We start from the raw sequence: 17,165 nt of genomic DNA on the forward strand, positions 1-17,165 counted from the left end.
CTCATTGGTCTTCAACCAACTCGAATAAATTAATGGAAAAAATAACTTTTAGCAGTATTTATCAATAGATTTTGTAAGGCAAAAAATGGGAAATTTAATGAATTTATAACGTTCTAATTAAGAAAATCATAAGTTTTTCGGCAATTGTATTCAGCAGTTTTTAATAACGACTATATAAGGATAATAATGCGCTGATCAGATTGTGTAAATTGTAATCGGTTGCAACGTAGTGAGTGCACAAACTTAGCTCGAAATGTCTTTGGGGGAAAGAGACTTATCTTGAAGGCCTGATTAAGGTAACATAAAGTAACTTTATAAATGTGAAAAAATTCACGCGCATTGCGTATATAACACTTATTGATAAACAAGAAAAAAAAATTCAGTTTATCATTTCATTAGCCGGGAAAAAATTGTCAAATAACTTGTTGAAAACGCAATTTTGCTAGACTGCAGCCTTAAAGAGCAACAGGAAAATTGCGAATAACCTAATTTATTACGCAGTACGTAAGGTAAATAGAGAAATAGTTTCAATGTCAGACGCATTTGCCTCATTCATAAAAAATATGGAGAAATTAAAAATCTTTCAATCTATTAGATATTAGATTAGATAGAATATTAGATTTACATTTTTGTCTTACAAAAATTCAAACAATTGCAAGAAAAACTTACCCTTTTTAAAAGGTATAAAAAACGAAATTTAAGTTGAAAATCATGAAATTACCACATTAATTGCCACCGAAAAAAGCGAATGATTTTAAAATTGCTAGTTACAATAACGTAGTTAGTGGTTAAGGTAACGTATATGGTACCTACCTATAGCCTACTCATAAAAACGTTCATAGTTTTTACACTTAGGTAGGTATACATATACCTAGGATAAATATATAGCTATACAATTTTAATTTGATAGAAGTCGTGTATTATATCTTAATTCTTTGAATGTTATGTGCTATTCATAAACTAAGCTGAAAAAGGTTAACCTTTAAAATACTCTTTTAAAAAGATTCCATAAGTAAATTCTTAAACTCTCAAACTTTTAAATGGTCTTTAATCTTAATAGTATCATAACTCTTGTATTAAAATAAATATAACAGACAGATAAGGAGCGATGACACTCTATGTTGAACAATTTCGTTTACGCTCTTCTTTTAGAAGATTAATTTTATAAGATTGGACTTTTTTGTTTAAATATTGTATCTAGATTAAAATCGTATCTAATTTTTTACAACGTTTTTTATATAAAATTAATAGATGATTATTTATGCATATACGTAATTATAAAATGATGAAGTCTTATTAGTCTAAGATCCCACTGTAAGATTAGTGCGTTCATAGTTTTTTTGATGAAACCAATCATATAATTTTTAAAAGTATCCTTAATATTATGTACCTTATGTATTAAATCGTACCTATTATTATATTTTTAACTGAAAACAATAATTTGATGATTTTTAATCCCACCAAAACATCAAATTAACAAAACCACAAAGGTTATCTAAATATAATATCAATTCAAACTGCTTATTACTTTTTGTACACAGAAATATTTCGTTGATTTTACCGCATGCAGGTCAATTTAAAAACGATGCATTTAATTCACAAAATCCTGGGTTATTCCGTAACCAATGATTATCCAAACATGATTTATCTTTGTAGAGGTTTCGGCTTGGACGACGGCCAACCATACTTTATTGCATTATGGAGTCAATATAAACCTTGCTTGTTTATCTGAACCAAAGGTAAACAGTTAAAGTAACCTATGAGTCAGGATATCCTTTGAACTTGCAAATCGTACTTAAACCTCGGTCACAGAACGAGCCATGAATTATAAATAGAACTGAAATCGTATTAAGGTTTGGAAATACCCAGTAGGTTAAAAGGAAAATTTGCTATAGGATTAGCGCATAAATAGTTTTTATTACTTCCTAGTATTATGTATTAGATGTAGCAAGTGAAGGAAGCAAACTTGTTTTCATTTACGCTAGCTAATTGTTTAAACTTTCCTTGTTCTTTACCCTGAGTAGATAGTATTTGTCAAATATCGACGCATTTTTACACACTATCTACTCTATTAGGTATAATTGTTATACTATCGCTGCAAAATTAATTAAATTTTTACCTTCAAATATTGTTATTAAATAGCTGATAATCTAGCAAGAGCAAATTTTAAGAATTTACTTTTTTTCACTTTTCATTGACTACAACCTATAAAAAAGCTAACATTTACCGTTCTCAAGTTAACTAACACGTCTATCGTAAAATCCAATGCAAATACTACCTAGTAAACTGTCATCGTAAATGACCTCATTAAGTAAACCAAATTCTACTCATACTTCATAACCAACATGAATCACATATGTATTTACAAACACTGATAAAAATACGAACACGCAACAAATTACTACGTGCAAGTCATCGAAAGCTGATCGCGAATAAAATGGGCAAAACCCAACCGCAAGCCACAATAAACGGTATAATTATGTAACTCGTGCCATTATTAATAACTGGTTTATTTGATAAATTATTTACTTCATGGATAATGCGTCTATGTCGCTTTTTATTAGATTTATTTCTGGAATAGATTTTTTATGCAACGTGGTGTACTTAAAAGGGAAGTCATTTTGCAATCACGATGTAAAAGGTAACTTTGCGAATACCTGTGTGAGATCCCCTTTATTTTTAATAACCACATAATTGTTTTTATTTACTTATTATTTCCATTAGTACCGTGTAATCATTCATATGAATTTAGTAAAAGGTGGTTATTTTAATATTTGGTACAAACACTCCAATTTTATTATTGGTATTATAACCACGTTATTTGAAATTACTGCTTTAGGCCAGTGGAAATTAACATTAAATTCGCAAAGCACGATGTAGATTTGAATTTTTGGTATGTTGTTTGGATCAGTTAGGGTGATGTAAATCCCAATTTGCAACTTCGAAAAAGTTGTGCTCGCTGCGCACCACGTGATAAACTGCGAAAATTTTGGACTTCTTTCACTTTTTGCTCTAAAAGTCATAAACTATGCGTTTCCGACAAGTATGATTCAGTACATAAATTAAGGTTATTAAATTTGCAACAATTTAAGCCTAACCGCAGCTCTCTAAACCTTATAACGACTAAACTGTGGCCATTCGAAGATGGTTCATTTTTCCGGAAATATTGAAATTTTTAGTTTTGCTCCCGTTTGAAGCAAAATATTGGCAAAAACCGCTCGTTCTATGAGAAGTTCGTATAATAAAGTTGTAGTGCATTTAATTTTCTTTCATAAGAGCATAGAACAAAGTCTGTGAGACAAATATTTCACACACAATATCTGAAAAACAAAAAGAAGGTAGAAATAGATTTTTAAAGAATTGAAACTGAGAGCATATAAAATCATAAAAAGAATAATACTTTTTCATTTGCAGGATAGGTAATTAACAAAATTACAAAGCTAATTAAATTTGCAACAATTTAAGCCAAACCGCAGCTCTCTAAACCTTATAACAACTAAGCTGTGGCCTTTCAAAGATAGTCAGTTTTTCCCGAAACTTTCAAATTTTTAGTTTTGCTCCCGTTTGAACCAAAATATTGGCAAAAACCGCTCTTTCTATGAGAAAATCGTATAATAAAGTTGTAGTGCATTTAATTTTCTTTCATTAGAGCATAGAACAAAGTCTGTGAGACAAATAGTTCACTCACAATATCTGAAAAACAAAAAGAAGGTAGAAATAGATTTTTAAAGAATTGAAACTGAGGGCATATAAAATCATAAAAAGGATAATACTTTTTCATTTGCAGGATAGGTAATTAACAGAATTAAATTTTCTACAACTTTATTTTATGACCTTCTCATAGAACGAGCGGTTTTGCCAATATTTTGGTTCAAACGGGAGCAAAACTAAAAATTTGAAAATTTCGGGAAAAACTGACTATCTTTGAAAGGCCACAGCTTAGTTGTTATAAGGTTTAGAGAGCTGCGGTTAGGCTTAAATTGTTGCAAATTTAATTATCTTTGTAATTTTGTTAATTACCTATCCTGCAAATGAAAAAGTATTATCCTTTTTATGATTTTATATGCCCTCAGTTTCAATTCTTTAAAAATCTATTTCTACCTTCTTTTTGTTTTTCAGATATTGTGAGTGAACTATTTGTCTCACAGACTTTGTTCTATGCTCTTATGAAAGAAAATTAAATGCACTACAACTTTATTATACGAACTTCTCATAGAACGAGCGGTTTTTGCCAATATTTTGCTTCAAACGGGAGCAAAACTAAAAATTTCAATATTTCCGGAAAAATGAACCATCTTCGAATGGCCACAGTTTAGTCGTTATAAGGTTTAGAGAGCTGCGGTTAGGCTTAAATTGTTGCAAATTTAATAACCTTAATTTATGTACTGAATCATACTTGTCGGAAACGCATAGTTTATGACTTTTAGAGCAAAAAGTGAAAAAAGTCCAAAATTTTCGCAGTTTATCACGTGGTGCGCAGCGAGCACAACTTTTTCGAAGTTGCAAATTGGGATTTACATCACCCTAACTGATCCAAACAACATACCAAAAATTCAAATCTACATCGTGCTTTGCGAATTTAGGGTTTTTTAGTGTCGATTTCTACTGGCCTACTTACAATAATGCCTAAGATATGTTCAATGTAGCGTCATCGAATGAACAACGCTTAATTGAAACATTCATAACTGAAATCAATGACACATTATATGAAAAATACGGAATTCTAAAAAAAACATGATACCCACTTTTTATATCTAGATATATATGTACTCTAGATGTACCTAGGTACATGAAATATGTTAATGTATGTCTTAACCATTCAATAATAAATCTTTATATTTGATGGTTATTTTCTACCTCATGATAAATACACGCTTCTTAAACTCATTTGCGACGCATAACGTATAGAATACGCCAATACACAAAACATCCATCTAGGTCAAATTATTCTTGCCAATTCTGTAGTGAGAAATGAATACTGAAAATGCCTTTGGAAACCTTCAATTTGAAATGGTTATCTCAGTACCATACCTACACGTAAAGATAGTGATGCTCACAGTAAATGTATTTTAAATTTATTTAAATATTATGTAGCTGATTTCACAGTTTAGTTTATAAAGAGTAGTACACTATTTGCTTCGCGCTCACGTCTCAATAGATGAAATTCAATAACACAAGAGAGATGAAGAAAAATTGCGTAGAACTGACAACTATTTTACTATTATGTAATCTTGGGCTTTAGTTCGTTCTTCTTTCATGCAGCATAGAATAAATTCATAGCTTTTAACATAGAAGGCAGGCAAGGAATTCCTTTTATAATCAGTTTTATAACCTAAGAGGTCTTATAGCTCTATTGTTTCCAGTGTGGGAAAGTGATAAGTGATAGTGTGTGTGCTATACGATAGCGGTGTCATTTTTCCACTATGAAAATAAAGTATTATCACAATACAAGTACAACCAGTAGGGAAACTTTATACAAACGTTCGACATGGCTCACGCACACAAGCAAGCGTGTTTATTATGATATAAGACCTCATTCACACGAGAGTTAAAAAAGCGTTGCGTTAAAACCCGGCGTTGGCGCTTTTTAAACGTTCTCTCTGTGGTTGTTCATACTAACGCTTTAAAATCACTCATGTCTCGTCTCTGGCTTCAGTAAGACGTGGAAATGGTTTCTGCTAAATTAATGGCACTAGCGATTTGTGTTATTAAAAGACGAAAAATAAAACAAAAGGCATTCTGGGTACATCCTCTAAATGAACAGAGATACTTAAAAGGGCAGTTTGTGACACTGTACGAAGAGTTAAGGCAATACCCCGGAATTTTTTTTAATTATTTTCAAATGTCTATAACGATTTTGAATACAGGAACGGACGAGACTCCACATCTATAATTAATAGTTCGGGATCAACAATCCACGACATCGTATCGATTTTCTGATGATTATAAGCACAACAAACACGTGCGACCGCTGAGCGAGCGTGCGGCATACTGAACGCAGCGCCGGCGCTTTTTTAGCGCTCGTCTGAATAATAGTAAGAAGTTTCCTATGGTCTATTTTATTTAACGCCCAACGCCGAGCGTTGAAAATAGAACACTGCGCGATAAAAAAGCGTCGCGCTTTAAAAGCGCTGACGTGTGAACATATACTTGGGAATGCATTTGTTCTATTTGGACGCTTTTTTAACGGACGTTAAAAAAGCTCTCGTGTGAATTAGGTCTAAGAATACCCTTACGACTCTCGTAAACACGCTTGCTTGTGTGCGTGAGCCATTTCGAACGTTTGTATGAAGTTTCCCTACTTGTATCTACATATTGTAGTATTATTTCCGTAGTTGAAAAATGCAAAGCAGTAGCTTTAAGACATTATGGTACGTGGACTGGTATCAGAAAACAATCCTTTAACCTTTATACATACAAATTATATTGGTGTAAAATGCTATAAATTTGTTATCGAATAAAATGAGGCCACACGGTCTATGCCGTATGCGGGCAATCGTTGCGGTTTAAGTAACTGTTTATCAATTTGACATATACTTTTTACTTATTTACAAAAAGTATAATAATGTAACGGAGTATTTTCTCCTTAGCAATTTTATAACAAACGTTGCTGTAGTTCATATAACAATGAAAAAAATTAATGTCTCCGTAATATTTTCTCAACCAACAATCATATCATATTACTTATATTTGAAGATCAAGCTGAACATCGGAAGAATGTGGTGAATCTTTCCTCGACTAATCGGGAATTGATATTTATTTAAAACAATAATAATAATTGCTACCTCAGAATTAATCTGAGGTAGCAAAATTTGTAAATATTATAAGAAATATAATATTATAAAGAGGAAAGGTTTGTATGTATGTATGTATGGTTTTCACGCATAAACTACTGGACCGATTTTGATGAAATTTGGCACAGATAATCTTTAGACCCTGAGAAAGAACATAGGCTACCTTTTATTGCGAAATATGTACCACAGGCGAAGCCGGGGCGGACCGCTAGTAAGAAATATTCTTAATATTTTCAAAATATGAATTATACCTACTTAATCTAATGAAGCGCATTAATACACTGCATTATTAATTATTACCAATTGGTTATGGAAGCGTAAACTTATTAAAAAATGTTAAATAACAAACAGATTTAGTTAGTATCCATAACTAAAGCTGTTTGTTATTTAACAGTTTTAGTTGGCTCTAGTAAGGTAATATTTAACAGTGTCACTGTGAGGTGCGAAGCTCTATGAGACACATTAATTATTAATTTTTACTAAGCTTTTCATTTGTGTACAAATAAAATTTCCCTAAAAGTTTATTTACTTTAAATTTTCAAGGTGCCATCACAAAACATCAAACACAAACAAAAACTAACACAATATTGCGGAATTTAAATATTTATTCTGAAACCTAACATCAAACCTAAATATAATTTCGCCTGAAAGATAATGTGCTTAATGTTCATGAATAAATTCAGCTTGTTAAATCGTAGATATGAATAAAGATGCGTAAGAAACCTTCAACTAAGATGACCCTGATCTAAGTGCAAATACTAAACATTTGATTCCTGAAACTTTATTATTAAACATTTTAGATATTTACTATCCCTTTGAAATCATATTGTATATTTTAAGTGGATATAGAAATATAGGGAAGAAAATAACATTTCTTTTGAAGATACTTTCCTCCGTAATTGACGTGACCAGAGACAACAATGTTTATGTACCTATTTAGTCAATAATGAGGGCTATGTTTTCCATTAACAACCTTGTTTGAGGACAAAACAAGGTTGGTTTTTAAACCTTCTTGATGAGTAATAAGTACAAATTTTATACGAGGATAAATTTCATTTTTTATTTTGCAACTCCATATATGGCCCAGCCCGACTGCACCCAGTGACCCAATATGTTTAACTTACTTCATAGGCGCACTATTCATCTCTAAATGTAATAAACTGTATCTATTTACTTCCTAGAATATTTACTAGACGTTCAACCAAGCTTACACACTAGCCTGAATCCATTATCCAGGGTATCCTTTTGCAATTACACTTAAGGTCTAATAGGAATTTGATTTCTAAAGTACTGTATTGCTTGCAAAGATGCAGAGTAAAGTAATCATCGATATAAAACTTGAATGATAATTTCATCGATATAAAACTTGAATGATAATTGTTTTGATATTTATACTTAATACTTATATTTTTTTTATTTATATTAAAAAAAATACGAAAGAAATAGTAATGTAAAATAAATCATTCATTTATTTATGTACTGCGGGAACTTTTTTGGAAAAGTATAACTATTGCATTAAGTATTATTTTTATGTTTCATATTAACTGATTTAAAAATAATATAAGGATTTAAAAAGCCTTCTTGCAAGTAATTCTTTAAAGTTTTCTACAAAAATACTTACAGAAGCATGTAAAAACTACAAAAGAACGGCATCGTTATAAAATTTTAAATTAAATTCCTCGTTGAATAGCTGGAATTCAGTGTTAATCAAGATAAATTGCAAGCACTAAGTGTAACCTGTAAACGTTTTCTTTGTATAAAATTGTTTATTTAAACATGCTGAACATATTTACCATATACCAATAGTTTAGTGTGATGAAATTTTGCTTGAAAACTTTCATAAAATCTCTTTGCCCCTTACCCCACTAGGGGACATGGGACTTCACTTTTTAATAATAGGTCAATAATTTTCTTATTTATTGGTAACTAAATATCGTAAATAGTTCCTGTTTTCAACTCTAATTACATAATGTGAACACGAACAAAAGTTATTACTTTTACTCCTGTCTAAAAGAATAATTAATGTAATATAATAAAATAGACAGATATTCATTCAACAAGAAAACATTTATTTCGAAATACAATTACAACAACTTGCAAACTCAATAATGAAGAACTCATTAACAATATGGCACTAGAACTTATCCTAACAATACTGGAATACACTATCACAGCCTACTTCTGAAAATTCTTCTTCAATCAACGACCGCTAACAAACCCGCTTGGCCTTACAGGGTATGTTTGAGGGTTCTTCCTTAGATCGTCGTACTGCTTTGAGTTTAAGAACCAGAAGGGTCTACGGTCTTCAGGCAGTTGGTTCAGTCTGTTGATTAGATTACCATCGCCTCTGGCTTCTATCGGAGCCCCGGAGTCCTCTCCAAAACGGTTGTTAAGGCTGTTGGATTCTACTTCTGGATATCCGATGGGACGAAGACCAGCGTAGAATGGTCTCTGCGCTTCTGTTAAGGCGATGATGAGCGCTAGGGCAATTATAATCTTGAGGGCAGCCATTGTTTCTGTAAAGAATGAAATAATTATTAGTGATGTTGTATATTTTACAATTTTGATAGGGCATTTTGAAAAATACATAATATTTTCATTGGTGGTAATTTGAAGAGTATTTTAAATTTATGGAGTAAATATCAAATAATGTACCTACATTAGGTATATCTACCTAGGTATACCTAATATTAAAATATATTGTATATTTTACAATTATTAATAAGGAATTAAAAAAGCATTTTAAATTTATTTTTATTAATACCTAGCATTAAAATAATATTTTATGAAATACTGTAATTTATCTAAACTAATATTACATTAACAAAACCGAAAAAATTTATAATAAAACCATCATAAGCTAAAACTAACACTATCGTACTATTAATAAACGCTAAATAAATGTATTGTTTACCTTTTATTCGTATTAAATTGTGGTAATAATCCTGTTACAAGGCACGTGCTATGTTTCTGATGTCCAAGCTCGTTATGAATGCAATTGTAAGAGAACTCGTATAAATATCAACGAATACACACCTTATCGCTACGTCACGTGCCATAGACCTTCGAATCTCACGACCCGGCACATACACTTAAACCGTTAAGTGGAAATAGATGGAATTTATTGTATTGGTAATATAATGCAATTAATATGATTTTATCTAGGTGTATTTATGTTAGCTTTTTTAATGAATCTTATTTTAGTACACAAACACAATATTTATCGTCCCTAATTACAATAAAAATTGATCGAATTATTTTTACATAATAAGCTCTATGTCAACTTATTGAAATCAATTGTAGTAATAATTCTGTATTTGATTACTACTAAATAAGAATCCTATAAATAGAATTTACTATAAAATATACCACTACTAAAACCACATAATATATAATTTTCCAATATTACATACTATCTTACTTCAGCGTATATTACCAAGAAAGCCATTAACTTGCATTCTTTCCATAAATATAAAACCATGACCTACATTAACAAATAATTATTCAATATGGGTCTATTCTAAGCATTCGTAAGGCAACGTAAAACCCACTTTTACACGTCACGCGGGGATACTCATATCTTTCCGGACCGTGACGTCACACAATCCACGACATGATACTGTAACAACGTCCATTTTAGCTTGACCTCTCGTTCTATGAAGATAACATGTACTACTAGTTCACTTTAAATTGGGCGTTTTTACTGAATCATCGCGGAAAGCGCACGCGAGCTTATTGTATTAAAAACCGGCTTTGTATTCACAGACAAATTAGGCGGGCTTTTTTATGTCGCTTTCTGCATGGATCTTTCATTTTTACTGCATAATAAACTTTTGACAAAAGGCTTTGTGTATTTATTAAAATGAAACGGGATAAGGCTGTCCCACATGAGAAGGGTCTATTAAAAGTCGTAAAATATTTGTTTTTGTTTTTATATTAATAAAATAAAGCTAAAAAATATGTATATAATTAAAATAATTATATCTTTCTTGATACATATGTTTAAAAGGGACTGAAGAGAAAGTAAACTTGACTGAGAGTATGTTATAAAGCACGTGGATGCTTGTTACTAAATTATACCAAAACTACTGAACGTATTTTAGTTAAACTTGGCAGTATTGTAGCTCATGTACCAGAATGGTACATAAGCTACAGAAATTCTAGCAAAACCTAGTGGTGTTTTCGTTTATTTTCATGTAGAATCATTAATATGCTTATCCATATCAAATTTGAGCATAATGGCTGACGGCAAAATATACAAGGTAAATTATAGGTAAGTAAAATATTTTTTATTTTATTTTTAGTATTACAAAGTGCCATCCTGTACATAGGTACAGGATGGCACTTTGTACACTTTGTCAGGTATGTATCTATAGAGATACATAAACTACTTTCGTAGCAATAATATGTATTGGCTTAAAAACCCTAATTCTGATAAAAATGAGTAACCTTTCTTACAAAGAACGGCATACAGTGGACACTTTTAATGCTAGGTGTATCAGTATTGACAGATTGCATGACCGAAATCGTTTTGTTTAGGTATTATCCCTACTAATATCCCTACTAGTCCCTACTATCCCTACTAATATTATAAATGCGAAAGTAACTCTGTCTGTCTGTATGTTACGCTTTCCCGCTTAAACCTCTCAACCGACTTTGATGAAATTTGGCACAGACAATCTTTAGACCCTGAGAAAGAACATAACCTTTTATCAAAACACCACGCCGGGTAGCCGCGGGCGGAAGCTAGTAAAAAAATATATTTATTTAATTGTAGAAAAAATTACTATAACACCTCATAAGGGATAAGTATTATATAATTCATATAATAATTATAATATCCGATGAAACTACATCCGAAGATATTGATATAGCCGGAAATTATGTGATCAGGGAACCGGAAGACAGTTGCAGGTCTGCAGGAACTTCTAACTAGCAGTTAATGATTTAACAATAACTTATTTAGCTCATTAGTTGATTTTATTATATTTTACAAGCGTCCGTATATCTAACCATGTCACAGGAATTCCCGCGAATTGTTATATTTATATACCTTTGAAATATCCAATTAATATATTTTATATTAATTATAATAATAATGAATCGTATAAAATTTCAATTAATAACAAACAAACCTTAGGACCTGTTGGTAATAATTATTCATAATCAATCAAAAACGTTTTATAAAATCAACAACGGAAAAATACTAAATTACAGTATTTTCGTAGAGAATATCATCATTTTCACTTACAAAATAAATATGAAACAAAACATTTTAATTGGTAATTTATCTTTCATCAATAACTTTCACATTCAAAGGAATGATAAATCAATTATCCTGGGAAATAACAATTCATTATTTATGGAAATCAAAGACTTACAAAAAGACTTCTAAAAAATATTTCACAGCTATCCTTTATAATATTATGCTAGTATTAAAAAGACAAATTTTATACTAAAACATTCTGCTATTCCCCTTTGTCTTTTGTATAATTAAAATCAGAAAAATGATACAAAAATATTTCTACAGTTCAGAGATATTTAAAAGAGGATTTAATTAGAAAAATGATTCAGTTTGTGACGTTATTGTTTTATAATTCGCACGATATAAAACCTCGGATCACGATTCTTTATAAGATTCCTATCTGACCTTTAATTGTTTAGTATTAAAGGAAATATTGATCGTATTTAAACCACAAACTCAGGTGCCTATTGTAATCTTCCACATTGTTATATTCTATATAACATGCTTCTATTGAAATACCAACAGGATTTAAAACACCTGTATACTATATACTAGTATAGTATATACTATACAAAGTGGAACATATCCTACATATTATTATATTACTAGCGTTCTAAATCTTAGCCCATTGAACCCCGAACGGCCAGATCCGACCGCGACACAATAGATTTTCTATTATGTCTGTGATTCCGGGCCCTGATGGATTAGAAAGGAAAAATACAGTGTAAGCGATTATTAATTATACCACATATATTTTTACAGTCTTGCTTGTAATGGTACAAGACACATTTTTGAAAAAAATCTCTTGATTATGTTCTGATAATTGAAAATTTTATGTTCCCGATTTATGAAATAGATCTCAATTCATTTAACTTTTTCCTTATATATTGAATTTAAGCTATAATATAGATAACAGAGGATATTAGACTTCCTAGAACTGAAATGTTCTCAACTTTTCTATGAAGCATTATAGAAAGAAGAGCAAATTTTATAATCAAGCCGTTCTCCACGAAGGTTAATATTTGTATTGCTTTGTAAAGGCAGTTATTGATTTTGCATTTAAAAATTGATACGATATCTAAACATACCCACTGTTCAAGAGACAATTATAACAATCCTATACTTAGTGTATATAAAAGCTAAGTAGGTATATATCATAATGGGTTGTGTATATTATACCTTAAATACTTAGATTTCAGTTAATCGAAATAATTTTATTTATTTATAGTATGGGAAATTCATCATAATAACAATGCATGTTGTAGACTACGTAAATTCTTGTGATTAATATTACGGGAATTCAGACAGTTTCCGTGTTATCATTGTGATGTCAAAAGTTATTTATACAAATGCGGGCAATAACCCAAACGTAATAATATTATGAGTACCTACAGTTAAACAAAATAATATTTGTCTCATGATTAATGTCAATCGCTCTAGATTTTACAAGTAGTTCTCATTTTTATTACGAACAGACATTTTTTAGTGGACCCAAAGCTTTGTTTCTTAATAAGGATATCTTTTACGATCATTTGTTTTCGTAGATATATTTTTGGTGTTCTTTTTTTATAACATCTACAAATTATTTTGTAGTAGGTTCGTTATCACACAGTGAATATACTCATAAAAGATCTATATTTAGAATTATTTCAAGTGGATACGTTATAAATACATTTTTATAACAAATTCCACGCCATTTAGCAGTAATTTAATCATGTCTAACAAAAAGACGAGAGGAAGTTGTTCCGTTCTTTTTCGACAATCTAAACGTTAGATGTAAATATTTGATTCATTCATTTGTATGAGTTTTGGAGTTGTTTCTAACTTTTTCTAAATACATTTTCCTTTTGATGTATCAAATGCCAATAAAATCACTGAGGAATGAAATGTAAAAATAACGACACAGGCGTGGTAACATTTAGAATATTGTTGAATATAATTAATTCACGATTATTTAAGGATATAATTCACTTTTTTAACTAAACGAGTCATGTTTACTAATGTGTAATAATTAAGTTCTTGTAAACTATTAAATATCGCAATTTAATCACGCCTATGAAACATCGGATTTCCGTACAAAGATAACAAAATTCAGTAGAAACTGTCTAAATGTCTCATAGTTAATAAATTCATTCAATAATCACAGAAACATTATTAATAAAATTTATTAATACTTATCAACCGACTTCAAAAAAAGGAGGAGGTTTTCATCTCGTCTGTCTGTATTTTTATTTTTTGGGGCTAGTTTGGGAACCGATTTTGATGATTACTTTTTAATTTGAAATCCTTCGAATTGGTCACGTTCTCATCCTCTGCAAGAGTTTTAGTCTTTTGTAAAAAAATAATAATTGTTACATTTTGAAATATAATTAAGATATTTAGTACTATTAATACAATTCAAGACCAGTACAATCTCCTTGTTACATTCGCAAGATGCTGAACTATGAAGCGGATATTGCTTGCGGTTCTGCCTAGAGTAATTTAGACCACAGAACCAACTATATGCTAACACGAATATGAAATACATATATTTCAAATGATTTATGATGTTGTGGTGCGTATAAATTATATTTATAGTATACTAGTGGTCCGCCCCGGCTTCGCCCGTGGTACATATTTCGCAATAAAGGGTAGCCTATGTCCATTCTCGGGTATCAAAATATCTCCATACCAAATTTAATGAAAATTGGTTTAGTAGTTTAGGCGTGATTGAGTTACATACAGACAGACAGAGTTACTTTCGCATTTATAATATTAGTATGGATTTCATCTTCAATGTGCAACGGCAGTAATAGAAGCTTAGGGATTTACCTACGTTAATTAGGTACAAATATATTTTACGTTTGGCATAACCTACTTAATAGAAATCAGTTCCAGGTAAGTATGAGGCCTTTCTAAAGTGTGAGAGCGGAAGAAGGAAAGTAAAACAAAAAATGTGTATAAAAAATATTACTTTATTCTTTCAGACTTAATTCCATGCTATTACAATAACACAGTTTTGGGATATAGTTGTACAATTGTGCAATAAATTGCCTCTTTTTTAAAATGCAAAGCTGTGAATAGGATTAGACTCTTTCTATCGTGTGTGTTACATAATACATTATCAATCGGGATAAATGAAGTCCCGCTTTCGTTAGTAGATACATTATTCATACTGTTTCACTTATCGATTTTCCTTACTCAAACGTTTAATCTCTTCACTAATACTTTACAGCTTTACTCAACCAAGGATTGAACCTTGCATATTTTGGTTATAATGCCAAAGGCGCACGCAAAGTATAATATGAGATGTCTTTATGTATGTAATGGACCATTAAAAATAATATCTGAGTACAACTTTCATGAAAAAAGGTAAGTCCTAAAAGTTACAGGTGTACCTATTTAGAAAATAGTCACGTTTTATTCTTAAATGCTGAGAATATTAAATACCTATGTTAGCAACTTTGAACAGAAATAACCTCTTTAAATGCTCAAATCTTATTTCAGATTAGCAGGATATTTTTAATAGTGTTGCAAATATAATATTAATACGTTAAAGAGACCATGGTTTGAAACTATAAAAATATCGTATTACGAGTTATTTTTATTAAAATATTATCCCCAAATGTAACAGTAGTAGAAATGAAATTATTTTTCAGTTATATATAGAGTTCAGATACGCAACAGAGTTGCAGCGAGAATTAACTATCTTACCCTCAAAATAACTTACTATCATGTAATTTATTTTCGATGAACGCAGGAATATCATCACATGTTCATAAATCTTGTTTACCTTTACTAATACCTGAAATCAATGGAATGATTACAGATTCCGTAAGTTGTAAAAGATAATTTACGTGCATTACAATTTTATGTTTATAAATAAAAGCCATGAATCTGCTTTTATGTATTTTAAGCGCATATCCTATTTTATCCTTATGACGTAGGTTCAATATCATAGTATATTTTCATATTCAGCGCGAAATAACATATTTGATTTAAATTTTAAATAGAGGTATTTGTATTTTGTGCTGATTCTCAGTACTTAAGTAGCTTAAAATCATAAATGGCATGGTTATAATTAATCTTTACTAATAATACAATTGCGAAAGTGTGATTGTTTGTATTTCTTTCACGTCGCAACGTAAAGATATTTCGGCAAGTTAGTAATCTGTAGTGTAGTGATTTTTGGTATGATTTTTTGACGTGACAACGTCTTATAATTCGATAGAGCCAGCTGCACGCACGAAAAAACATGACTCATGCGGCGTTACCTCGCTCTGAGGCGTTCCATGTAAGGCGTGAAGTGCGAGCGAGAGCGCGGAACGAGCGACAAAGAAGCACAATCGGACGTTGTCACGTTCAACTATCGTCAGTAAACTGACTTTACAGACAACCAATTTTTTTTTGGCTGGAGATAGATACGAGGCAAGAGAGTGATATAGGCTATTTTTTAACGCGGTGAAATATTCATTCCTACGGGTATTGCCTTTGACTGCACCAGCGAAACTGCGGGCTAAAAATATTAATTTAGACACTCAAATTAGGAACAATTTTTGTAATTTTACATTAGAAATCGAATTTCCAAACCAACTAAAAAATAATAATAATAACTTTAAACGGTTATTAAACTGATTAAAACAAAAATGAACTCGGTTAAGGATAATAGATAGAATATTTATTTTAAGGTGAAGTAACCATGAACTAGATAATAGTCAAGAACTTATGATGAGTCGACTAAGGCATTCTTTGTTAAATTCAGGCGGTTTTTTTTATTACTAGCTATATTTTTTAAAATGATAATCATTCCTCAATATATCTACAAGTATGTAGACAAAGGAAGTTGAATTTCACTATCATTTATATGAAAAAAAGGAATACAAATGTTATTTCCTCCATAATTCTGTGCCTCCAGTGAATAAGGGAATAACTCAAAAACAGCACTTTTCAGGAGAGACAAAAAACTATATATCAATACTAAATCTTTATTAATTCAAAATTTTAAGCTTGTATGTGTAAGATATGATGTTAGACTATATTTTTACATATGAACACATATTGTAACAACCCCATAAATAAACTTTTTTCGTGTTTTTTTGTAGTTGTGGCCTTATGAACGAGTACTTCATGGAATAACTCAATGTATT

The 17,165-nt window shown here is 30.6% G+C and overlaps 2 protein-coding genes across 3 annotated transcripts in view; one reads left to right on the forward strand and one right to left on the reverse strand.

Moving 5' to 3' along the window:
• LOC149481158 (uncharacterized) overlaps nt 1–17,165 on the forward strand; it is a 273,145-nt gene that overhangs the window by 239,812 nt on the left and 16,168 nt on the right. The window lies entirely within an intron of this gene.
• On the reverse strand, nt 8,843–9,813 carry LOC149481167 (uncharacterized). Its single transcript, XM_089705675.1, has 2 exons — nt 9,709–9,813; nt 8,843–9,310 (listed from the first exon to the last, which is right to left on the reverse strand). Exon 2 carries the CDS (start codon nt 9,303–9,305, stop codon nt 8,994–8,996), a length of 312 nt encoding a protein of 103 aa, XP_089561801.1. The 5' UTR covers nt 9,306–9,310; nt 9,709–9,813; the 3' UTR covers nt 8,843–8,993.

Source organism: Colias philodice, chromosome 17, assembly GCF_061535455.1.
Source record: "Colias philodice isolate Cphi_HAF_F1 chromosome 17, ilColPhil1 Martin Lab GWU primary, whole genome shotgun sequence".
NCBI classification, from domain to species: domain Eukaryota; kingdom Metazoa; phylum Arthropoda; class Insecta; order Lepidoptera; family Pieridae; genus Colias; species Colias philodice.